A 25884-nucleotide genomic window follows, 5' to 3' on the forward strand; every position below is an offset into this window, starting at 1 on the left:
CTCAATTTTAATTATTTAACAGTAGGCCATTACTTATTTATTAATTCAGTTTAAATTGTTTGCTTCATCTGGTGAGGGGCTCCCTCCTTATTTCAGATCGGAGTACAAAGGGGTTAATCTGTCATATCCAGTTACGTGTGTGTGTGTGTGTGTGTGTGTGTGTGTGTGTGTGTGTGTGTGTGTGTGTGTGTGTGTGTGTGTGTGTGTGTGTGTGTGTGTGTGTGTGTGTGTGTGTGTGTGTGTGTGTGTGTGTGTGTGTGTGTGTGTGTGTGTGTGTGTTCTCAAGTTGTGTTTTCTAACAAAATCCTTGACCTGCTTCGCTGTGTCTGACTTACAGTGCCTGATAAAAGTGCCCCCTTGACCGCATTACAGCTATTAAAATATTAATGCGCTACCCGAAAAACACCTACCATGTCTGCTAATTAAGCAGCGTAGCAGCCACTTATTGTTCCAGGACTGGTTGGTGAGACAATTAACATTATCGAGATATGTTTCATTGATCATCAGCGGAATAAAGAGCACGTGCATGCTGTTTATTTTTTTTTTTTTTTAAATGGAGTGTTGTTGCCATAACAGCGTCGTGAACTTATATATATGTCAATGGTCGTGAAGCCCCGGTCCTTTGCAGTGATTTTCAAGCTTTCGCTTTGCCAAACAGCGCCTCCTAGCTGTGCTCAAATCGCTGTAAAGCACTGGAGTGGCTTATTGCTTGATTTCGGACTTGCCTTGTATCGTCAACAGCACCGTCTCCTGCTAAACAACCACTCCTGTCACACGCAAGCGTGAAATCTGACGTGATGCTCTTGCCACCGTCCCGTTCAACCGTTTGTTGGGAACCTCCCTTCAGACAGTCGTGCGTATGCGCTGGTAACGACACAACCGCATTGTCAGAGCAGTATTCAAACTGAGCCGAGCGATTACCAGAAAGAAACCAATAGGTAACTTGATCTGGATTGATATCCTGCGGCAATGTAAAGATGGCGAGAGTGCTTCACAACTTGCTGTTATTTCTAATCAGACTTGCGCTGAAAATTCGAGTTTTGGGGTATTGGTCATTGATATACGGTTATTGTGCTCTTTGCACCACCGTAGCCCTGCTGAAACTTTGGTGGAACATCATCTTAAGGCCGACAACAACCTTCCAATGGGGGGTTCGTGAAACTCCTCCGGCTTGTCTGAATGACACGTCCTTGGGAACCCACTGTTATGTTAGGATCAAGGTAAGACACACAAACATGCACTTGAACATGAAAGGTTTCTGGTCACTGTAAGGGAAAAAAGCCCATTGTGTGTGTTTGTGTGGCTCTATTGCATGCTATAGGATGTTCACATGTAAAATGCTACAACACCTTGCCTGCCGTGTCGCGTCGTGCAAACACAAACAGGCCTGATCTTTGAGCAGATCATGAGCCGTCTGTTTATTTTTGAGACGTTTTCGTCGGGAACGCGGTCTGTGGCGCTGTGCTCAGGTGGTGCTGAAAGAACAGCTCCTCCGCCTCACGTCTCAGCATGCGGCGGGCTGCCAGCCTCGAACACAAAAGCCTAGTGTCAGTGATGGTAGAATACTACAATATAAACATTTGAAGTACGAGTCTGAAAGTACAGGAGTATTATCCGCAAAATGTATTTCAAGTACCAAAAGTACTCACTGTTCAGCAGGATGGTCCCTGTCATTGTTAAATTGACCGTTTGGATTATATTATTGTATATATTATTGATTATTGTACTACATGTAAGAAGCATTTTAATGCAGCTGGTCCAGAGTGAGCTAATTTTTAATTATTATACAGTGTTGTGTTGTTTAACCTACTGTGCATCATATCTAATAAACTGACCATATGTAAAATCTTAATTTGCACAGTACTTACTATAGCTGTTGGATAAATGTAATGTAGTCATAAGTACAATATATTAATCTAAAATGTGTGAAGTACAAGAAGAAAGTAGCAGAAAATGGAAATATTGAAGTAAAAAAGTTACTCAAAACCTGAAGTACAGTACTTGAGTAAATTTAGGTCCTACTTAGTTATTTTACTGACCAGTGTTATTTTAACAAACTCCATGATTGTAGTCCTAAACCAAAGTTCTTAGCCATTAAATCGTGTCTGGCCTATGCTTGATTTTAAGTTGGTATCATACATGATACAGATAAAACTAAGACAGAGATGACTTGTAGGATGTTGACTCAGAGACTCATGTTTGTTTGAGTAGATAAAGTAAATTAAGAATAAGCACAGTCAGACAAAAGAAAGAGAGGGGGGGGGGGGGGCAGAGTAGCAAATATGTGTCCACGCATGCTAAAATAGGCTGTATCTCCAGTGTCCATGGCTGTCTCAGTAGACATGTGCATGCAGGCTGAAATTGTCTGTACACTGACAGTCCGTGCATGGGCTCATAACTAAATGTACTTTACTAAGTTCGGCCGAGTAGTCTATTTGCTTTATCAGTGAAAACGTTTCAGTCAGACAAATTAATCTTAAAACAAGGAGGGAGGTAGATTTCCATTCTGTCAAAATAGCTAAGAATATCAAAACAGGGTATTTTAAAGATGTCTGCAAACATTTCTAGAAGGGCTCTTCAAGTTTAGTGGAAATCTTAGATAATATTCTAGCAGCAACAAATTCATGCACGATATTGCAAGGTCGTAAATTGTAATACGCTGTTATGTGTTCATCTAGATGTAATAAGATGTCCCTGTATTGTCTTTGGATAAGCTTGGCATTTATGTGTAAATGCCTGTGTGTCTTCTTTCCACCAGGAATCTGGCCTTAGGTTTCACTATGTTGCTGCTGGAGAGAGAGGAAAGCCGCTCATGCTGTTTTTACACGGCTTCCCTGAGTTCTGGTAGGTCAAAGGGAAATCGGGGGGGCAGTTGCGGACACAGTATCAGCTCCACTTCACTAAACCACAGCCGACCTGACTGTGAAGATTATTTTGTTTGTTCAGTTGCTTGGTGTTTGTTACATCGGTCACCTCTCTAAAATTTCCCCTGACTATGAGAATTCCTTGGCTCTAACGTTTCAGCTGTACTGTTAAATCTCTGCTGTCTTTTTCCTCATCTGCAAAGACAAATCCACACCAGCGAGGAGTCCTCATTTACAGAAATGATTTGCCATAGGGGGAAAAGGGTCCAAAGCATTCAAGATCTCTTCCTCCTGATATGAAATGAAAAATGGATTTGAGCGTTGCTCCTGGTTTGGGGCAAAGAGGTTGTCAGGAGCTATAAGCCTGTCCATATCTCTAACATACTATCTAAGCTGCTGACAGGGATTAATTAACAGAAGAGGGGAACTCTTTCTGCTTCACTTCCCGCATTCTTCACGGGAATGATGAACTGTGCTGAGAGTGACATGGTTGGAGGGAACTCTTCACACTTGAAAATGTGCTAATTCCCGCTCAGAAATGAGAACGTGTATGTGTGTGTGTCAGAGGGAGGGTGGAGGGGTCAAAGGGGCTTAATTTGCTTTAAACCTCATCTATATTCTAAGATCTGAGGGTTCAGTGTCAGGGCTCTGCATCTTGCTTCCCCTCGCTCGGTGGAGGAGGATGGATGTGTGGGGGGGGGGGATTTTAGTCCTGATGAGGAGCTTCTACAACAGACAAGATCTTCAATTAGGAAGTCATCCCAGTCCACATGATCAGTGGGTGGATTATATCTAAAACAACTTCTATTATACTGAGGTGACCTTCACTCAACTGGAAATAAAGCTGAGTGCTAGCTTTAAAAAGTTTCAAATTTTGAGGTTAGTTTGTAACTATCTAAAATTTGTACTGTTTAAGAGTTTAAAAGTGCCCTGCCACACGTATTTCATTACTTTGTGGTAATGTCTGAAGTTCTACCATGGACTGAAAAATTGCCTTGGTTACCTTGTTTCAAGCCATTCTAGCATGGTATAGAAAGCCTACAGGAAGACTCAGCTCGATTGTTGCTAGTTCTCATTAATAATCAACAAACTAAGCTGTTTGAATCTGATTGGCTAACAGCTATCCAATGAGAGCCTGGCTGTCAGAAGCCTTTACCCAGCCCAACTGGGCGAGCTAATGAATAGTAATGAGCTCAGGCAATGTGATGTCAGACTGACCAGCTTTTGTAATTGGCCTGATTTCTCTGCTTATTTCTTTTCAGTGGCTAGAGCTGAAGGAGGTAGCAGTTTATTTTCACATTCACAACATAACACAAACACATATGGACCTAACATATTTCAAAAAAATGCAAGTAAAAACGGTTTTGTATGGCAGGGCACCTTTAAAGGATTTTGTCCTTCAAGTTCAGTCTAATCGTCATCAGAAGTGCTACTCAGCCTGTGAAAACAGTTGTATAATGTGTTGTGTGGCTCTAAAGGGAGATTTCCAAAGATGAAAAAATACCCCTAATGATGTCATCAGGATTATCTGGGTTTGGGCTCGGAGAATTCAAATGTTTCACAGAAAGCCTGTGTTACAAACTGGGGGTTTAGAGTTGGAAAGACATGCAGATTTCCATGGCATAAATACACTATTGCATTGCATTATGGGGAATGTAGTGTTTTGGGGGCTTGACTCAGGGACCAAAAGTCAGGATATCTTCTTCTCCTGCATCAATTTTAAGCTCTTAATCTGTCTATTGCGAGTTCCTCAACTTCATAGTAGTGCAATACTAAACCGCTGGAGTACCCCTTTCAAAGAATTTGCTGCTGTGGAAGAAACAAATTGAGGACTGTCTCTTCGAGTACTAAGGTAATTAAAAGAAAATTAAGGAAATAAGTCATCTTTGCATCTGTTTGTGTGTCCCAGGTTCTCCTGGCGCTACCAGCTACGCGAGTTTAAGAGTGAATTCCGTGTGGTGGCCATCGACATGCGGGGCTATGGGGAGTCCGACTTGCCGCTCTCCACTGAAAGTTATAACTTCGACAACCTGGTTACAGATGTCAAGGATATTGTGGAGTACCTAGGTGAGGGAACACAGGGGAACTGTGTGTCTGTAATCTTAAGGGAACTGCAAGGAGTGGACACTGTTTTGACAGTGTGTTGAGTAAAAAATAAACTTGTTTATCAGTCTTAAGCTGTGGACAGCCCTCAGGCCTGCAGAACGGCATGACAAACTTCCTGTGACTCATTCTTACTTAACATCTGACACTGCTGACTGCATGCTAACACTAGCAGGAAGCTAGCCTGAGGCTGTCTGCACACACAGGCATCCACTAATGATTATCTGTCCAGAGTGACATTTTTTTGCTCTTTTACTGGCCAGCATATCACCGTTTTAGCACTGCTTACACACTGTATAAAATAACCTGTTTTAGCATTAAAATGTTAATTTCTGACTACTCCAAGTACAGTGGATAGAGTCTGGAAGTTCCATCTTTGTTTTCTCCTTCACACCTGTCACCTCATATTTTAGTGTGTTACAGCTAGGTTACTATTTTGGTGATAATTACAAGAAAACTTAAATAATTTAGATTAATGTCTTGATTTTGCTTTTCATTCACACTCTCCTCTGTTGTTCTATAATTCTGGTTTGTTACAACTTGGGTCTTATTTTAAGTTTGGCCATAATTCATATGAGTAATAATAACATTGTACAAGTTGTTGATATCTGGAGGTGCAGCGATCATGAAAAATAAGTATAATGGGACAAGAAACACAAGTAGTCAGATCATCAAACAGGTTTTAAACAAACTCCTAGGTTAACTGAACTTATTTAGAAAAGAAAAACATAGGTGAATACTGAAATTATTAACCAAACTGTGACCTTCTGTACTGTACGCAATATTTACATGTGTACTCTTGTTTAATCCAGGATTATTAGCAACATGATGGGTGCGTTCATTTTTGGTTTAACCTCTACATAAAGTGGGTTAGACAATCTGGCTAAACTTGTCTTATTGCTCTTATATATAGATCTGATTACTTGACTGTTCATGTTTCTTGCCCTGTTGGAATTTATTATTGCACTGGAGCCATGTTGTCAAATTTTAGACAACATTAATAAAGTTATAATAAACAGTAATTATCCATTAATTGCAAAATATCTGACTTTCTTCGAAATTGATAATTTTGGCCACTTTGGGGCAGTGAAACAAGCATCACACACAACATTAAGATTTTATAGTCCTATAAAGTTGTGGTGGCAAACATGCTCACAATCAGTTGCCTATTTACACATTGAGCAGATATGCAGCAACGTTAGCATCTATTTGGAGTTGTGTTCATGTTCACTCTCTTTTTAGCTCTTTTTTTTTTTGTTGGTCTCCACCAACTCCTGTTTGTTGCCAGCCAGCTGCTAGCTTTGCCACTCTGTTTGGTGCTGGGATGGGTTTTTAGAGCTTTTTCACAAAAATCAGCTGCCTGCTGCATCTAAAAACAGGGTTGATTTTGTTTCCAAAACCATGAGCTGAAAGATGTTAAAATGGTTTATAAATCTGAGGGGAACTGCAGAGTCAGATGATAAATCTCTGTGGGTTCATCACTATTACGTAGCAACCCTTTTCATTTCATTACACACATCATTTGGTCTGTGGTTATTATAAAAACATTAAGTAATGCAGATTTAAATAATGCAACAATAGGTCTATTTTTTACAATTTTAACCCAGAGAAAGTCCAGTCCAGAGGAACCGGAATGTCCTGTAAATATTCTCAAACAGTTTTTGAATACATTCCTTATTACACATTTACGTTCTCTTAGAAAGTGCTTTTAGCTCCTTGCATTGTTCTGGCTATCAAAGGTAATTTCTTAACAGGCTTTAGGAGCTAAGCACTCAATAATGCATATTGCTGTGCAAATGATTCACTCAGGGTCATTTCAGTGGCAGGGAGAGTCTTGCATTGATCATATGATAACTGCTGTACTCTGATCTGTGATTGGACTACATAGCTTTTTTTACACCAGCTGTTTGAGTCCACATGGTCCACATTACAGTCCACATTTACAGTCAGCTAATCAGAGGTGCTAGCAATGGTAAGGGGATTAGTTTTTAGGCATTGGAACTGTAATGTGATCAGAATCCCTCAGACGGATGCCCTGACCTTGATCTGCATTTGGCTGTATGTCATGAAATACATCCATTTGATTGGTGTAAATGTCCTCTGAGGCAGGAAGCCAGCAATAAAGAAGTGAGAACAGTATTGATTGTCAGGCACTGACATGCCTTAATAACAGCATAACATCAGCATGAACATCCAGCCTATATTAGAAATAACAGAATGTTGTCTTCTGCTACAATAACAAAGCTCTGTCTTTTATTGATTTGCTTTTCTTCCAAGGATACAACAGATGTTGCCTTGTTGGCCACGACTGGGGTGGGACCATAGCATGGCTGTTCGCCATTCACTACCCAGAGATGGTGACAAAACTCATCGTCCTAAACAGCCCCCATCCTTCTGTGTTCTCAGGTAAAATATATTTATGTGCAAACAAATGGATCTCCAGATAGTATTCTTTATGTTGTGAAAGAAAAACAAATGTCCTCTTACTAATTAGAGAGCCTCTGGTTTGGCTCTTGGATTATTAACATAATTATCATTAATTAGGACGTATTATTACTTCAATTCCATGTTTGCATCCATCTGGCAAATCCTCTTCTGCCTTAGGGGGAAGATGATGAGAGGCTAATTACAGGAGGCTAATGTGAAGATAGAACAGCTGGTGCAAACAGAGATACAAAGTCATCGAGAGTTATCACGTCCCCGACCCGCATGTGCAAACTTGGCCTTTAGTTACTCTCGAAAGTGGTAGAATGTAACTAAGTACATTTGCTCAAATACTGTACTTAAGTACAAATTTGAGGTACTTGTACTTTACTTAAGTCTTTTCCTTTTCCTGCCACTTTCTACTTCTACTCCGCCACATTCAGAGATGGCAAAAGTACTCACTTCCCATACTCAAGTAGAAGTTCAGACACTTGTTAAAAAAGTAGAAAAAAGGCTCTTTATATGCCATTGCCTACATTTGAAATGGATGTCTGCCAATAGGTCTAAAACATCACATACATGATTATTGTGACAGAGACTGGGACTCCAGGTTAATAAGATTCTGACTGAGTAGCAAGATATGAATTCAATTGTGATTCTGTGAGAATTCACAGATCCAGTTTCTTTTTTTTTAATCTTCCCCTTAACATTTAAAGGAATCTACATGTATGTGTGCTCAAATATGGCTTCTGGAAAGAAAATAAAGGATAAAATATGAATTACTAAACCGAAATTAAGAAGTTTCGGTTGGCACAATTTGCAGCACATTCACCAGGAGTCATTCTTGATGCCTACTATCTCAAACATCTCTCTCAGAAGTAAAAAGTCGGCACAAAAATAAATGGCAAAGTAAAAATATCTGAAAAATCTACTTGAGTACAGTAATGAAGTATTTGTACTTTTTTACTTCCCATCTCTGACCACATTAATCTGACAGCTTTAGTTACTAGTTACTTTACAAATTAAGATTTTTGCACACAAAACACATAGTTTATACATATTGGCCTACAAGTACAGCTGAAGTTAGTTGATTGACAGAACTGTTCTGATCATTTCCATTTTCTTAAATGTGAGGTCTTTTCTGCATTGTTTACTTTTACTTTTAATACTTTAAGTACATTTTCCTGATGATACTTACATACTTTTACTTAAAGTGCTCATATTATGCTTTTTGGCTTTTTCCCTTTCCTTTATTGTGTTATATATGTTTTTGTGCATGTTATAGGTTTACAAAGTGAAAAAGCCCAAAGGCCACCCCAAAGGAACTTACCATTTCCAACAGAAAACACTGTTCACAATCTGCTCCAAACAGCTCTATTGTAGTCCTGCCTTTACTTCCGTGACAAACGTGCGTCACTTTGTAACACACATTATAATGCTCGCCTAGCTGCTAGCGTAGCACGCCCTCATACTCTGCTTCTGACTGGTCTGTAGTGCTCACCTAGGTACTGTGCATGTGCAACTCCCAAGAAAGATGGAACTGAAGTGAGATGCCTCACTCTGTAGCTAAAACAGAGAGCTCAACACACAGGGTGAAAAGAGGAGCTGCAGCAATGTACAGTACAACAAAAATATGGTGCTTTTAGAAAATTAAACCATGGAAACCTATTCTGGTATAACCTCTAAATACAATTTATGAACCTAAATTTTTTTCCTTGTAACATAGTATTTTTACAGTGTGGATTTAGTACTTTTACTTGAGTTAAGGATCTGAACACTTCTTCCACAATTGAACTTCTCTCCCCTCCTCCAGATTACGCGCTGCGTCACCCGAGCCAGCTGCTGAAATCCAGTCATTTCTTCTTCTTCCAACTGCCCCGCTTCCCGGAGCTCATGCTCTCCATCAATGATTTCAAGGTGGCCTGTTATGTGTGGGCTTAAGCGTTTTCAAGGTCATGGTTGTGTGTGTGTGTTTGGTTCTGCGCGTGCATGCATGTGTGTTAATAAACGTGCATTGGTGTGCTCAATGTTGCATGTTATTAGAGTGTCAGGCTATTTTTAAGGTTTGCATCAGTGTGACTAAAATTATCCTGCTGTAAAACAGGTTATTTGTAGTTAACAAAAGCATCAACTAATCCTGGAAGAAATGTGAAATTATAGAATAATACAAAATCAAATGCTATCATCACAGGAGGTAATGTTTAATTTGTTGTTCATTGTAAAATGAGACCCTCAAATTTAGTAATATCATTTACGATATTTGATATACGTGCACAAGTATTATGGGGTGTATTGATTGTTTAATCAATATCCCCCCCCCCACCCCTAAAGAAAACCCCAACTTGTTGTTTTTACACCTAAAACGTCCTACCATTTTACGTCCTTTAAGCTAAGCTAAGCTAACTGTTTCATATTTATAGTTTCATAAGCGTGAATAAGCTATTTTCCCAAAATGTTGAACGTTTTCTTTAATTTTCTTAAATCTCAAAGACTTCTCGTATATATATATCACGAGAAGTCTTCCAACTCGGCCACACTGATACAGATTTGCATGGGATTTTTAAATATTATCCAATGTTGAAAGTGTTGATGTAGTTTAGATATTTGCTAATTAGTCTCACATTGTCAGACCCCACAGCGTTGTGGAATAAGGTCATACATTTAGGATAGGAGAAAAATAACGCTCTGGGTTGTTTGCATTTCTTTAAACCAATCACAATCGTCGCTAAGCTCTGACCACAGCAATGGTGGCTCTGCAAAATAGTCTTGGGAAGGAACTTGTTTTGGTAGAACACTTGCACCCCGCAAAAGAAAATACCACATACAATATTAAATGAAGTTAACTGTTGACACAATACAGTAACATGAGCTATTTAAAGTAGCAGGATACATGGTTAAACATAATTTGCTCTTACCAGTGTATCGGCGTGTTTATTTTGTCCGTAGCAAATCCCTACCAATTGGTCCCAAAACATCCCAGTTAGAGAGTAAATGACGTAAACATATTCTTTGTAAATCTTTACCATAATTCTCTGAAAAGAACAAGCAGGCCTGCCTTGAACTGATTTCACCACTGAAATACTGCTTCTAAATAATAGTACAGTGACATGGACGTGACATCCTCCTGTAAATGTTTTCTCTATCAAATTGAACCAGTCACATACATTTACCCCAAGTTTGCTGCTGTCTCTGCTTTAGGCTCTGAAGGCCTTGTTCACCAGCCGCAGCACAGGGATCGGAAGGAAAGGCCGATGGCTCACTGCAGAGGACTTGGAGGCCTATCTGTATGCACTCTCACAGCCGGGAGCTCTGACTGGAGCCCTCAACTATTACAGGAATGTCTTCAGGTGGGGAATAGTTCACTCATGGATTATGTCAGAAATAGTATACAGAGTTTTGGAAGAAATATTCCAATATTTATCTCAAGTAAAAAGTAGCAATGCTGCAATATTAAAATACCCCATTATAAGTAAAAGTCCTGCGTGGCCATAGACCGTTTCACTGTTACCTCAGTACTTTGAGATGCTTTTTGGTCAGTATCGGTGTTTGGTAATGGTTGGTTATTGTATAGCGTGATAACACAATCACTTTAAGTCTATATGACATGTACTTTTCAAAAACTGTATATTGAGTGTTCAATTTATTTCAATTAAATTGTATTTATAGTATCCAATCATAACAAGAGTTATCTCGAGACACTTTACAGATAGAGTAGGTCTAGACCACACTCTATAATTTACAAAGACCCAACAATTCCAGTAATTCCCATAAGAGCAAGCACTAAGGTCTACAGTGGCAAGGAAAAACTCCCTTTTAGGCAGAAACCTTGAGTGGTGAGTAAAACTTCCTTTTAGGGAGAAACCTCGGACAGACCCAGGCTCTTGGTGGGCGGTTGTCTGCCGGTGCCATTTGGGGGTATCATGAACAGTGGCAATTATATTCACAATAAATACGCAGGGTGTAGCAGGACATAGTAAGGCGTAGCCAGGCGTAGCAGGGCACTACAGAGCGTAGCTGGATGTTGCAGGGCATAGCAGGGCACTGCAGGGCATAGAAGGGTGTAGCAGGACATAGCAGGGCGCCTAGCAGAATCACAGTGATGGCGGTAACCATGAATTAGGTGCCACCCTAATCCAGGGAAAACTGTGGGGCGAGAAAACATAAGGGCTCCGGGGAACAAGCTCCCCAGAGCTAGGTTATTAACAAGCAGTTGCCCACAGATGAAAAGAGAAAGGAGAGAAGAGCTCAGTGTGTCAAAAGAAGTCCCCCGGCAGTCTAAAACTATAACAGCATAACTAAGAGCTTCAGAGAAGCAGAAGTGCCGTGACTGTGGCTACACACCCTCAGATAAATAGAACTTAAACCAGCTTAGTGCGATTCCTGCCAACTAAACGTTCTAGTCTCTGTAACAGGATGCTATGATCAATAGTGTCGAAGACAAGTACGGAGACAAGTCCTTTTGTCTGAAGCAGTTAGAAGATCGTTAGTAATTTTCACCAGTGCCGTCTCTGTGCTATGATGTATTCTAAATCCTGACTGAAAAACCTCAAATACACTATTGCTATGTAGAAAGTCACATAACTGATTAGCGACTACCTTCTCAAGGATCTTGGAGAGAAAGGGAAGATTAGATATAGCTATATGGCTAAAACCTCAGGATCGAGGGTGTTTTTTTTCAGAAGAGGTTTTATCACAGCTACTTTAAATGACTGTGGTACATAACCTGTTAATAAAGACATATTGATCATATCTAGTAATGAAGTGTTAACCATGGGTAACACTTCTTTAAGTAGCCTAGTTGGGATGGGGTCTAAGAGACAGGTAGATGGCTTAGCTGAAGATACCTTTTAACATTAATTGTTGAAGGTCTATAGGATAAAAGCAGTCTAAGTATATGTCAGGTCTTGTCGTTCTTTCTAGCGATCTTGCGTTTAAAGGTGAACCGTTAGAAGTTGAGGGAAGAGGTGATGAATTTTATCTCTAATTGTTATAATTGTATCATTAAAGAAGCTCATGAAGTCATCACTACTCAGAGCTAGAGGAATAGATGGCTCAATAGCGCTGTGACTCTGTCAGCCTGGCTACAGTGCTGAAAAGAAACCTTGGGTTGTTCTTATTTTCTTCTATTAGTGATGAGTAATAGGCTGATCTGGCATTTCTGAGGGCCTTTCTATATGTTTTCAGACTGTCTTGCCAATCTAAACGAGATTCTTCCAGATTGGTGGAATGCCATTTACTTTCAAGTTTTCGCGAAGTTTGTTTTAATTTGTGAGGTTGGGAGTTATACCAAGGTGCTAGTTTCCTTTGCTTCATCATCTTCTTTTTGAGAGGAGCAACAGAGTCTAAAGTCGTCCATAGCGAGGCCGTAGTACTGTCTACAAAATGATCAATTTGGTTGGGACTAAAGTTAACATAAGAGTCCTCTGTTATATTAAGGCATGGTACTGAATTAAATGCTGTTGGAAAATCTTCCTTAAATTTAGCTATAGCACTGTCAGATAGGCATCTAGTCTAGAAGCTTTAATCTAATTTTGTATAGTCGAGTAGTAGGAATTCCGGAAGTTATTAAAGGTTCAGTATGTAACGTGTTTAGTTGTTCATTATCAAAATCTGTGTTGCCCGTTCACAAACTTGTCCTTTTTCATGAATATTTACCACCACCATCAATTCCAAGTATTCCTCTTGGCTTGAAATTTTACATTTGCATTCGCATGAACTGGGGTAGATGCTCCATAATTATGCGCCATCTTGAAATACATTAGCCGGTAAGGGACATACAGGACATTCTGCTCCGCCTTTCGCGTTTTCACTGTCACATGATAAACTCACAGGTGCTGCTAATGCTGCTAATGGGTATCGTAGCTTCCCGGCCCCTGCAAGTTTGAAGAAGGTAAAGTGGAGGACCACACGTATTCAAAATCCAAATTTCAGGAACAGGAGTCTTCGTCTTCACCCAGAAAAAGAAAAAGGATATTGAAAAGAGCAAGAGACCGGCTTTTTGAAGCGTGAAGGCTACCGTAGCTGTAATATGTACTTTGAACTGCATGATGCGAGAAAGTTGATTGCAATATATGATCTCAACGCTAGATGGGAGAAATTCCTACACATTGGACCTTTTAAAGAATGGCCTGATAATAAAGGATTCTGCGGAAATACTATTAAATCTTCAATTTTGATGCCATATGCCAGCACAAGGTCGAGGGTGTGGTTAAAACAGTGAGTGGCCTTATGCACACTCTGACTGAAACCAATTGAATCTAGTAGTTAGTTGAAAGCAATACTAAGGCTATCGTTGTCAATGTCCACATGGATATTAAAATCACTTTGTCTGATTTAAGGACTACACATGATAAAAAGAGAATTCAGCTTGGTAAACAACAACAAATATAATTGGCTGTAATGTTTTCCATGTTGGATGTAGAAGATTAAGAAGAAGGCTTTCAAACAAGTTCTAATTTAGTTTAGGATTAATTAACAGGCTTGAATCAAAGATGGCTGCAACTTCCTCCCCTCGGCCAGAGCCTCGAGGAATTTGAGTATTAATATGACTGGGAGGAGTGGATTCATTTAACATATTCTTCTTGGCACAGCCATGTTTCGGCAAGACAGAATAGATCTATACATATATTTTTTGGGGGGCTTTTCTTGCTTTAATTTGACAGGACAGCTAGGTGAGAAAGGGGAGAGAGAGAGGGGGAAGACATGCAGGAAATCATCACAGGTCGGATTCGAACCCTGGACCTCTGCGTCGAGGCATAAACCTCTCAGTATATGTGTGCCTGCTCTACCCACTGAGTCAATCTGGCCACACAGAATAGATCATTTTGATTATCAGATATCAAATGGTTTACTAGTACTGCTTTAGAAGACAGAGATCTAATATTCAATAGTCCACATCTAATTTTCCTATTGTGTTCTATCATTGCAGTTTTTTTTAATTCCAATCAGGTTCTTAAGTATAGCTTCTTGTGCATATAGGGACCATAATGTTCTTATTTAGTGCATTTTTAGTAGCTACTACTGTAGCTACTGTCAAATAAATCTCTGTCAAGACCACAATGCTTTCAAATATTTACATGCACCTTTAATCTTACATGTAAGACTGACTAGCTGGCTAAGAGTGATCTGCACAAATCAGATCAAAGAAAATACCAGTTTATGTATATTTGACATATGAACTGTGCATGCATGGCTAAGCACGCCATCTGCTCCATTCTCAAGCAATGAATTATCTCAGAATAGCTTTTACATGCTTACATAAAAGAAATATCACTGACCCATGGCCAATTAGTCTCTCCACAAGTGCATAGGGACATGCATACTGTACATAAACATCCATCCATTCACCCACCCACCTACCCACCTATCCACCCACCTATCCATCCACCCATCCGTCCAGCCTATTCCAGCACATTTTGCATGAGACCTAAAGTAGCATGAAATTCATAATGTAATGTCTACTGAAAATAACATTTCAGAAATTGTCTAACAACAGAATGTGAAGATACTAGCGACATATTCATGCAATGCAGTTTCTAAACATGCTACTAATAACATTAACAATGGCTCAAGTGTCCCAGTAAGCTGTGACAGTGTGACAGTGAGGCAGCATGAACCATACCAGGACACTGTGCTTTTCCTACTGTGACATATCAAATTGTCTTCAGTAAAAAACAAACACCTGTGAACCAACTCGAAAAATTGTCACTTGACAACATCACAAATTCAATTTCTAACTTAAATTGTAAATATTGACTTGACTGTCCATAATGATATAATTGAAATATCAGTTTTCTGTTTTAATATAGTTACATTTTCCATTTAAAATCTAATTTATCTAATTTATACATTTACATTTTGGATGCACTCAGGTTTTTACCTTTCTCTCCTTAGCTCCCTCCCCCTGAGCCAAAATCATGTCAGATCACCGGTGCTGCTGCTGTGGGGTGAGCGGGATGCCTTCTTGGAGCAGGAAATGGCAGAGGCATGTCGCCTCTACATCCGGAATCATTTCCGTCTCAACATCATTTCTGGGGCCAGTCATTGGCTGCAGCAGGACCAACCTGATATTGTGAACACCCTCATATGGACCTTCCTCAAGGAGGGCGAGGGACGCAAAAGCTACAGGAACTAAATCCACAGCGAGGCCTCCTCCAGCCCTCCCCTTGTCCTTCTTGCTTGCCACACCTGGAAGCCTGGAATATGCCTGTGATACCAAGCAACATAGTAATAATGCAATCATTCTTTAAATCTTTCAAATATTTTTTAAAGAAGTCAGCAGTAAAGGAAAGAATCAAAGCACACTTCACTGGAGAGGACACAAAGCAGTATGTTTGACACATATTCAAGATGTTTTTTGCACATGACATCCGCCTTAAAGTTTGTCAGTTACAGCATTACAAATGTTTGGCAAAATCTCCTTGTGACTTGTATTGTGTGGTGCCTTTTTACTTTCGAGTAAAGATTTCCTGAGAGATTGGGATGTGGCGTTGTCTGCTATACTTATATGTATCACTGGGTCGCTCCACTCTTCTTTGGGCACAGTCCTTTGGGAGCCATAACTCTCCAACTCCCTTTATCAGGTAGTGTTGTCTAAAGGAGTTTTCTTTTTTTGTATTTTTTTCCTCAGAAATACTCAAATGTAGAGAATGTTGTTATTATGATCTTCATGTATATAAATGTCAGTGATGGTTGACTATTGTACTATTTTGTATCTATTCCTACACGCTGCATTTTGGAATTCACTGAGCCAGGTCTACACCATTTGATTTTATAAATAAACTAAGTGTCAATCTGTTGGACTACACTGCTCTTTATAATTGTTTTAAGATAATAATAACAGTGGTGTGTTTGAAGCCGTGCAGTGGGCCTCATGCCCCCATGTGTTTGCTGCTGTCTCTGAATAGTCACTCCAAGCTTTCACACAGAAGAGATGAAAAAGACCAGAAATAGTAATAGATGTACTGTTAAATATAGCACAGAGCTGAGTGACACAGCAGTTAACATTGGTTATTTTAAGTCTCCTCTAGAATAAACGTTTTGAATTTTTTTTTACATTCATATTCCTTCCCAATGTGTTTATATGCCAACAGAAATGTGGATGCGGAAATACACTGAGGTGTGTATTCATCAGTCTTACATAAACAGGTTTCAGTGTGCCAGCACACACACATCCACTGCTATTTAGAGAAAAGATCATTCAGGCAATCCATGTTAATGTCCGTTTCAAACCAGAAAAAAAAACATAAACCATTGTACAATATTGTCCTTATAAGATGCTTTTTGTTTATAATTTGTAAAGCTGTAATACATTATTTATTAAACTTTAAAGTTGTAATCCTGAAGATTTTCATCTAAACAAAAAACTGTTGTTTATCGCTGAAAGGGGATAACACAATGGTGATGGAGCCTATATATTGCAGTATTTATATATTTGCAGTGTTACTGAACTGGTTGTCCCTGGAAGAAAGACTGTATTACAGTTTTTCGACATAATGTAACTATGCATACAACCCTGAAAACCCTTACAGTTTTAACAAACCCAATAGTTAGTAGTAAGTAGTTAGTAGTAACTTATCCGTATAAAGTAGGCTATATACCGTCAGAAAGTTCTTTAAATATTACACCAAAATCTAATGCTGATTCAAACATTTACATTTGCACTAGTATTGCATTGCTAGACCTGTATCCACAGAGCTGGAGTATTTGCAATGACATCATAAATTATAATTTTAAAAAATAAATAATTATAATTTAGGAGTATTGATGCAGGAGAGGCCAATGACATCAATGCCAGTCAGGGGCAAGCTATTTTGCTGCCTTCATGGGCAGGCGGAAATATTAATATTAACAAATGTATATAAGGTCAGAATTGTTATGACCTTTCTTTTTTTATGAATATCACACAGATTGGAGTGCAAAGACGATTATTATTATTATCAGCTTTTTTGTTTTGTTCCATTCTACACCGTGCTTAAACTACTTAACTATTTGGTAGGCTGTATATTTGTCTCTGTTTCAGTATTTATTGTTTATTCTTATTGTTTATTATGTTTGTTTATTTGTTGTATGTATGCACCCAATCAACAAGGCAAATTACATGTAGTTCCACTATTGTGGCAGTAAACTGCTTTCTGATTCTGAAAAGAAATGAATGAGACTGAAATGTACATATGTGTGCACAAAGTTAAATCCTATTTTAACTGCAATAAAATAGGCTTACTGTCAGATTCAGATCTGATAGGCATTGCTGCCTATTACAACGATGTAGTATGAGTGAATGGGAGGCGTTAGGGCGCCTATATCACATAATAACATAACCTTCCCATTATCACCGAGCAAGCCAGAAGCGTTTATTTTGAAGGATTCCTTGAATTTTGAGGTAAGGCGCAGCACCTGAAAGCATCATTTGAGGGCACCGCCCCGTTCGTATGCACTGCGCATATGCTTATGCTTCCGGTCTATGACGGTTTGTCCACTCCTTCGTTTTGTGAACCCTTTCCTAGTGGGTGGCGAGCAGCGTGCAGTGGCGGTGATGTCAACAACATTGGCCAGTGGGTCAACCCGTTAATATAGCTAGATACTAACAGACAATTATCGGCTGCAATTCATTAATACCGGCATATTCATCACCAGGCATTCAGGGTTTATGGTTCCAAAAGATAACTAGCTAACTAGCTACTAACGGTAACCCATGTTAGCTAGCGCTAACATGCTAGCCGCAAGAGGAAAATGAGAGTTACGTTAGTGTTATTTAGCTTAATTATGTTACAGCACAGACCGTGCTGGGCAGAGAAAGAGAAAATGCATGTGTAGGCATATGTATGCGTGTTTAAATGTAGCTGAGTGTGTTTTGTTTTGGAATAAATTGAACTTATTTTAAAATAGAGAGATATGATTGTTATACTTAGTGATGTTATCACTGGCGTTTTCTCCTGGAAGCTAACGTTAAGTGTTACTTTTGTTTGAATAACAACGTTACGGTTAATAATGTTCTTGGCCACAAAGAGTCATAGGCTAATAGTTACTGAATTTGTGTGATCAGTGTGTCAGTGTGTGGTGAAAGATGGTGTGCGCTTCTCGCAGCAGAGCCAATCGTGTCGAGTCAGGGGAGTGAGGGAGTCAGGTGAAGATGGCATCATATCATTAAAAATATTAAAGCATAAAATTACTTCGCATGTGGCTTGTTGTATTCTAGCAGTATGTAAGCTAACTGTATCTATTTTTTAGACATTTTTTAGTAGTCTCACTTGGCTTCCTCGGAATGTTCCAACAGCATGCCACTGGGTTTTTATCTAGCCCTCTTCTTCTAGAGCTGCCTAACACATTTACAGGCTGAGGTCTCTGTCTTGTCTGTCTTAGAGAACCTAATGAACCATGATCACCACAGAGGCTGCAAGAGAGTTCCATGCCAAAGAATGCAAATACAAAGAGCAGCTGAAGAGACGTTTATCGTCAGCCTTATCTGCAGACCTTAACAGGTAAGACATGTTCAGTATGCACTGAACTGCAAATGCCTGGGTTAAATGTTGATCATTGGCAAATGTCAATAACAAACATCTATTCCCACTGCCGTCAATACAGTACAGGGCTGTCAAATGGAAATACTCAGATTTAGTGTTCTTATCTTCTTACTGCATTCTGCAGCTTCTTTTAAAGGCACGTGATCATCTTTAGTAAGAGTGAACTGGTATAAATAACTTGCTGGTAGATCCAGTTTAATCAGGATCATTGCTGTCATACAGTATAAAACAGGTTTCACAATTGTTTGAATCTTAACTCAATGAATACTTTGAACCTTTCAAAGGGACACTCCACCAATTTTTTTTTAAGATAATTTTTTTGGGGCTTTTCCCTTTTATTATAGTGACAGTGGATAGACATGAAAGGGGGAGAGAGATGGGGGATGACACCCAGCAAAGGGCCGCAGGTCGGACTCGAACCCGGGCCGCTGCAGGACTCAGCCAACATGGGGCGAACGCTCCCACTGGATGAGCCAGAGGCCGCCCCACACTCCACCAATTTTACTTATTAATTTTAGTTAACTTGTCACAAAGAGTAGTACTCAGCTTGTAAAAACGTTATATATCTTCTGTGACTCTAGAGGAGCTTTTCAGAGTTAGGAAAATAATCCTGATGTCATCAGGGTTATCTCAACCTTTACTTAAGACTAGGGCTGAACAATAATCGAAAATGTATGGCCGCAAGGAATAGTTGTTAAAGGTGAAATGTGTGCCAAAATACCATTTAAATTAAATATTGTTGTGCTGCAGAGTAGGGGTGGGGGAAAAAAATCAATACAGTATAGTATCGCGATATTTTTCGTGGCAATACTGTATCGATACGCAGACGCCAAGTATCGATCTTTTATGATATATGTGTTGGTCAGTCTGTCTGCTTGACAATCTCATTTTGCAGCAATAAATTTGAAGTGAGATGAACAAACAGAAATTTATATTTTCCGATAAAACAGATGTTGACAACATTTTCCTTTGGGGACATCATTTGAAATTGGGAAAAATTTGAAGTTGGAAAAAAGGTAATACATTGCAATATATCGCAGAATATTGCAATATGTTTAAAATCGCAATAATATCGTATCGTGACATAAGTATTGTGATGATATCGTATCGTGAGGCCTCTGGTGATTCCCTACCCCTACTGCAGAGATGTCCTGGCCTACACATCATATTCTACAGACTTAAGCAAACATATTTGTTTGGTACAGAATCTTGCAAAGATCACACCATAATCATTTTAATATGTTTTTTAGTCAAATCAGTCATACAAAATATTCACAATTAGATATTATTTCAGAATTGTTCAGCTCTACTTGAGACATAACATTTTGTTAAAGAAAACCTGTATTAGAACCTGATGGTGTGACAGCTTTAAAAAAACTTGGGTATTTAGGAGGCCAGGAGGGTTTCGTCTCATGATTTAATTGCATTATGAGAATTTTAGGGACCAGTGTTTTGAGAGCATGAGCGATAGTAAGGGCACAAAGTCAGGATATTTTCTTAAATAACATAAACAATAACAAATAAACATTCTTAAAACATAGGCTATAAAACGTATAGAGCAAAGTTACAGTAAACTTCACCAATGACTGGAAGCTCACAAGAAACAAGGTCATGTGGCTCTGTGCAGTTCATTGGGTTTTAGTTGATAGGGATGTGAGTCTCCTTGTTGCACTAGTGGTTCATCAATGTGGGCACTTTTCATCAGAGGGTTACAGTAATGGACATACCAGCATTAGAACATATACCGCACTATTGGCCTTTAGCTGACTGATTCTTGGGTCACCCAGATCAGTTAGTGAGGCGGGACAAGAGATAAGGCTCGCGAAGAAGCACTGCACTGCCTCAGGGCTGTGCTTGTGTTAGTCTGAAGTGGAAAAATAGGATCAGATTCATCTTTGAACCTCATAGATTTTAGAGGTTGGTTAAAAGGGCCTTTGTTGGGTTTATTGTCTATTTTCAATGTTGGCTTTTAAATGTATGTTTTAATATGAACATTTTGCCAACTTGGCTTCTATCATAGTAATGTATTGTTTTTTTTAGTTTAATAGTTTAGTTTCTTTTTTGTTTCTAGTCAATGGTAATCCATTCACACACTCATGGCATGTGTGTACATTGTGTTTTATTTTAATCAGTAAAGGGGAATTTCGGGGGATTGCCACCAGGGCTCGGATATGGAGAAAATCAAATATCAATAGTTTTGAACAAATACCACGATGGCGATATTGCGGCGATAGTGTAGGGTTGACTATTGGTGCTTTCACAAAATATTTTTATTTTCACAATCAGATTTTAGATAAATAATCACCAGTGATGTTGATATGATTAAATGCGTAAAGGCAAATAATAGAACAGCTAGAACAGTCTGGTACGTTAAAGCGTAACTCTCGCCAAAATGCAACCTAGGGTCTTTTTCAGAATGTACCGGAGTCAAACTTTCGTTTAAAAGCATATTTAGGACGGAAGCGCCACTTTTAAGATTCACCATATTCTCGTTTTTCGGTCAAATGGCCTTTTGAATGAGAGTGCTAGGGGCAATTTTATGCTAGCCTCAAAATAGCTATTTTTAAAACACTAAGAAGGCTCGACACAACATGAAACTTTGCTCGGAGTATCACCAGGGGCTCTACACCTTAACGAAAGCATTGACAACATTGTTTGTGTACCCAGAGTTTACTAGAAAGAAAGGTTTTGAACAACTCACCGTAGCTCTTGTTGTTTCAGGCCGCTACCACCTCGGCAGTCAAAACGAGTCGATATGTGAATGAACCGACTCCATATGACGCTCCTTTTTCAACTACAAGCACAATATTGTTTTTCAATAACGACAAAACAATAAATAATCCTTGCATTTATATGGAACTAAGCTTTAGGAACTTTCCATCTTTACTCTCCTCCCTGTTACGTTGCATTCGGAAATCGATTGTTTTTGACTGATAAAATGGCAGCGGCCGGAAACAACAAGAGCTACGGTGAGTTGTTCAAAACCTTTCTTTCTAGTAAACTCTGGGTACACAAACAATGTTCTCAACGCTTTCGTTAAGGTGTAGAGCCCCTGGTGACACTTCGAGCAAAGTTTCATTTTGTGTCGAGCCTTCTTAGTGTTTTAAAAATAGCTATTTTGAGGCTAGCATAAAAGTGCCCCTAGCACTCCCATTCAAAAGGCCATTTGACCGAAAAACGAAAATACGATAAATCTTAAAAGTGGTGATTCCGTCCTAAATATGCTTTTAAATGAAGGTTTGACTCAGGTACATTCACAAAAAGACCCTAGGTTGCATTTTGGTGAGAGTTATGCTTTTAAAAAAATGACATCACTTTACTGTAATTCTGCCTTTTAAAACCAGGAAAAGACACCACTTATGCCACATTACGATATTAAGATATCCAAAATCTAAGACGATTTCTAGTCTCATATCACAATATCAATAGAACATCAATATATTGCCCAGCCCTAATTGCAGCTAAATAAAATGTTGTATTGCATTTACCCAGGTTGCTGCAGGAGGAGCTGGAGGCAGATGTTTCTCTTTATGCTGGGTCAGGCTCGCTTCAAGCACACAGAGCCGTACTGTTGGCCAGAGCTCCTCATGTCCTTCAGGGAGAGACACATAAAGATCCTACCATCGTTCATCTGTCTGACTATGAGCTGTCCGGGTTGAAAGATTTCCTCAGGTAGGCAGTGGGTTCAAGTAATTGCTTTTTTTTTTTTGCTGATTACTGCTGCTTATATTTGCTGTTACTTTTTCTACTTTGAGGATTTAGACAATTTCTATTTGCCCCTGTAGAAGAAAGCTGTATGAACATTTCTTAATACGACTCAATAGTTTCACATGAAGCCAAACTCTACATCTGCTAGTAGGAGATGTTAAGAGAAATCATTTATCCTTCTCTTTTAGTGTTACAGTTTCACAGACTCTCTGACAGAGGGCGCCAAGCACACCATCTTTGATCTCTTTGTTTGTTTCAAGGAGCTTTTCAAATACTGTTGCAGCTATTTTAATAATAAATTGCACATTTTCACATTGTGTTGAGACACACAAATCCCAAAGTGTATGCGTGTTTATAATCATCTAAGTTTCTAGAGTAGCAGTTGTCATCAAGGCTTTGCAGTGTGGTCTCTTAGAGTGCACAATTCTTTATCCACTGATTTGTGTCTCATTAGCAGTTTGTGATTAGGACTAGAAGAAAGAGTCACCCTTGATTGGTTACACTACCATGGAGTCAGTTTCTTTTAAAGCTTTTTTTACACACGGCAACTGCAACATTGCTGAGGTCAAGTATCTAGGTAAGATAGTTTGGCATTCACAGGTATCCTAATAAAAATGAATTCCTGTTGAATCTGTTAGCAAAGAGCATGACTGTTTAAGATAGGTTAGGCTTAGGTTATTTTTTTTTCTAAGCAATATAATAGCTACACTGATGTAGAACTGCAGCACATTGAAACATGATACCATGGAACAAAAGTAACATTGTTGGTGGTAGACTGCCTCTGCTTCAATACTGCCTTGAGTTTTTGGACTGTTGGTTGAACAAAACAAGCTCAGAATCTGAATCCACTTATACTCTGGGAAAAATCTTATATGTTAATGACAAAACGATTGATCAATTCTGAAGAAAATCAACAGATTAATTGATAATGACAATCTTTTATTACAGCTCCAATGAGGTGCACATTAGGGTTGCACGATATTGACAAAAAGTGATATTGCGATATTGATTATGAATATTGCCATATCGATATTAATTTCGATATTTTTAAGCATATGTAAAATTACAAAAGTTATGTTAAAATGCATCAAAATAGATTCACAACAACATAGTGCACACTGAGACTTGTGTAGGGCTCCATAGTGCGGCTGGACCACAGGTCGGTCGTGGATGAAAAATATTCAGTATTTCCGACTCCAAACTCTGCCTCATATAAACACTGTTTATAAAGTTGTGGGATAGCTACTGGTGAGAAATAGATGCAGGATGGGATTACTTTTGGCCACTAAAGTTTCCTCTTGAAGAGATTAGAATGACTTCAATCTCTGTTATTTCGTCTTCTCCCTGAGCAACACTCATTTTCTTACTTTTGTTTTCTTTCTTTTGCTCCACTTCACTCCCTTAGCTCTCTCTTTAGGTCCTTTCTTTTCTTTCCCTTCTCTGATTCGTTCGTTTTTTTTGTCTCTGTCCATTTCGTCACTTACACTGTCACTCTGTTGAAATATGCACACACGTCACGTGGTACGCTCCATAGGGTTTTTCATGTAGTGGACCTGTGCGCTGACGTGCACTGACATGTGCAAGTGGCACGGTAACTGGCCAATGAAACATGATCATTACAAGGTTTCAAGCGGGTTCTAAATCAAACACAACAAAGCCACACAGCCAACGGACTGGACGCATCGCTCCACAAAATAAACAAAATATTGCATACTTACATTTTTTATATAATATTGCGCATCATGATATTGAGTCGATATATCATGCACCCCTAGTGCACATTGATTCCAGAGGACCCAGGTTTAGACCCACTGCTTTCTTATACTGAGAGAGCCCGCTGGGGAAGTTTTGCACATAGTAAGGTTGAGTCCAGGCTAGGGTTGGATATCCTTGGAAATACAATAAAGCTGCCAGTAATGATACCAGTCCAATTTGGCACCACTATCAAAACAATGCTCTTTTCCTTGGTTTGAGGAATACAAACGTGTTTTTCTACGAAAACTTTCTATATAAGAAAATATGCCAAAGTTCTCACTGCACTAGCGTTGAATGTTTTTTTTATTAGATAGTGATAGTAGAGGAGAGAGAGAGATGGGGACATGCAACAAAGATCCCTTGCAGAACAAGCCAGGATGCTACAGCAGAAGTACTCAGGGCAAATGTACTATAACAGGTTGTAAATGAACTTTATGAGATTGCCAGCCACTTTATAAATTGCTTCACTGAGGAAAAACAGAAAATGCTGCACAGTTAAGGTTTGTGGCTTACCTTCTGTGTCACTGAAGTCACATTACATGAAATGAGATTGTAATTTAAATAAGTGTGAAAGGCCTAGTTTTAATTAACCTTTAGATTTTCCCCCCTGCAGGCGACTGTACACAGCAGACCAGAGCATGCGCTCGTCTGAAATAATCCCAGACGTGGAGGGCTCAGTGCCAGAAAGTACACTGCTTGTTCCCAATCCGGCAGACCATAGTTCCACTGACTCAGGTAAACAGAGGAACAAGCTTTTCCATTGGAGGTTTATTCTATGTTATATGGCCGTTCAGCTGCCCCCTCCCTCCCCCGTACTTCACATCATGTTATCTCAGCCATAATCCGTTTAGGTGCTAATCTCATTTAGATCCATGTTGTTGTTACTGCTAATTGCAGCTTAGCCATGCTGTGGATACTTTAAAAACTTGTTTTTGCTATTTGCAGTATTTTTAGCTAAAGGGATACTTTGCCGATTTGAATCCAGCTCTGTGTCATAATTGTGTGGGCATTGTGTTTAGATGAACAGTGTTTGGCTTCCCTCCATGGTGCCAGAGCACGGACCTCGGAGCAGCAGTGGTCTTTGAAACAAAACAATGTGTTTCATGTCAGGCAGACCTCCGCTGCTCTGCTCAGCTGGGTGCACTGTGGCCACGGAGGGAAGCCACACATCGTTCATCTACACACATTGACCAAACTGCCACAGAGATGCAGAGCTGGATATAAATCAGCAAAATATCTCTTTAAAGGGGCTGTACTCGAAACACTGAAAAAAACACAGTGGGCTGGGGTTGCTTCCACGCGGCTCTCGCAGACCGTTCCCCAAAATGGGAAATACCTACATGTCTTTATTGCCCCATGCGTGCACAGCTGGACGGGCTATCAAAACAAAGAAGAGAAGCTGGGATTAACACACACACAGAGGGAGTGTGTCTCCATTATCTGCTTACTCCACTTTACATTGCACATTTTTGCTGCTATAATAATGTTCTGAATGTTTAGAACATCCC

General features: G+C 39.4%; 2 protein-coding genes across 4 annotated transcripts in view; both read left to right on the forward strand.

Annotated features, from left to right (window-relative positions):
- The first annotated feature begins 693 nt into the window (after nucleotides 1-693).
- ephx4 (epoxide hydrolase 4) lies at nucleotides 694-16197 on the forward strand. Its single transcript, XM_039810148.1, has 7 exons — nucleotides 694-1220; nucleotides 2759-2844; nucleotides 4774-4931; nucleotides 7245-7373; nucleotides 9205-9308; nucleotides 10590-10738; nucleotides 15285-16197. Exons 1-7 carry the CDS (start codon nucleotides 978-980, stop codon nucleotides 15523-15525), a joined length of 1110 nt encoding a protein of 369 aa, XP_039666082.1. The 5' UTR covers nucleotides 694-977; the 3' UTR covers nucleotides 15526-16197.
- Nucleotides 16198-17866: 1669 nt separating this feature from the next.
- btbd8 (BTB domain containing 8) overlaps nucleotides 17867-25884 on the forward strand; it is a 48049-nt gene continuing 40031 nt past the window's right edge. Inside the window, exons 1-4 of one of the 3 annotated variants that reach the window (XM_039810386.1) lie at nucleotides 17867-17944; nucleotides 18753-18871; nucleotides 22406-22585; nucleotides 24990-25111. In XM_039810386.1, coding sequence (XP_039666320.1) covers nucleotides 18768-18871; nucleotides 22406-22585; nucleotides 24990-25111 — 406 coding nt within the window. In that variant the 5' untranslated portion in view covers nucleotides 17867-17944; nucleotides 18753-18767. Of the gene's footprint in view, nucleotides 18872-22405; nucleotides 22586-24989; nucleotides 25112-25884 lie in introns of all 3 variants that reach the window. The other 2 variants (XM_039810388.1, XM_039810389.1) reach the window with 2 other exon arrangements.

Source organism: Perca fluviatilis, chromosome 9, assembly GCF_010015445.1.
Source record: "Perca fluviatilis chromosome 9, GENO_Pfluv_1.0, whole genome shotgun sequence".
Taxonomy (NCBI): domain Eukaryota; kingdom Metazoa; phylum Chordata; class Actinopteri; order Perciformes; family Percidae; genus Perca; species Perca fluviatilis.

Bases quoted from the DNA above. Each gene is read 5' to 3' on its own strand.
- ephx4 (XM_039810148.1), top strand. From the start codon at position 978: ATGGCGAGAGTGCTTCACAACTTGCTGTTATTTCTAATCAGACTTGCG. The intron at 2,845-4,773 runs GTAGGTCAAAGG...TGTGTGTCCCAG, and splicing joins CACGGCTTCCCTGAGTTCTG to GTTCTCCTGGCGCTACCAGC. The intron at 7,374-9,204 runs GTAAAATATATT...CCCCTCCTCCAG, and splicing joins CCATCCTTCTGTGTTCTCAG to ATTACGCGCTGCGTCACCCG.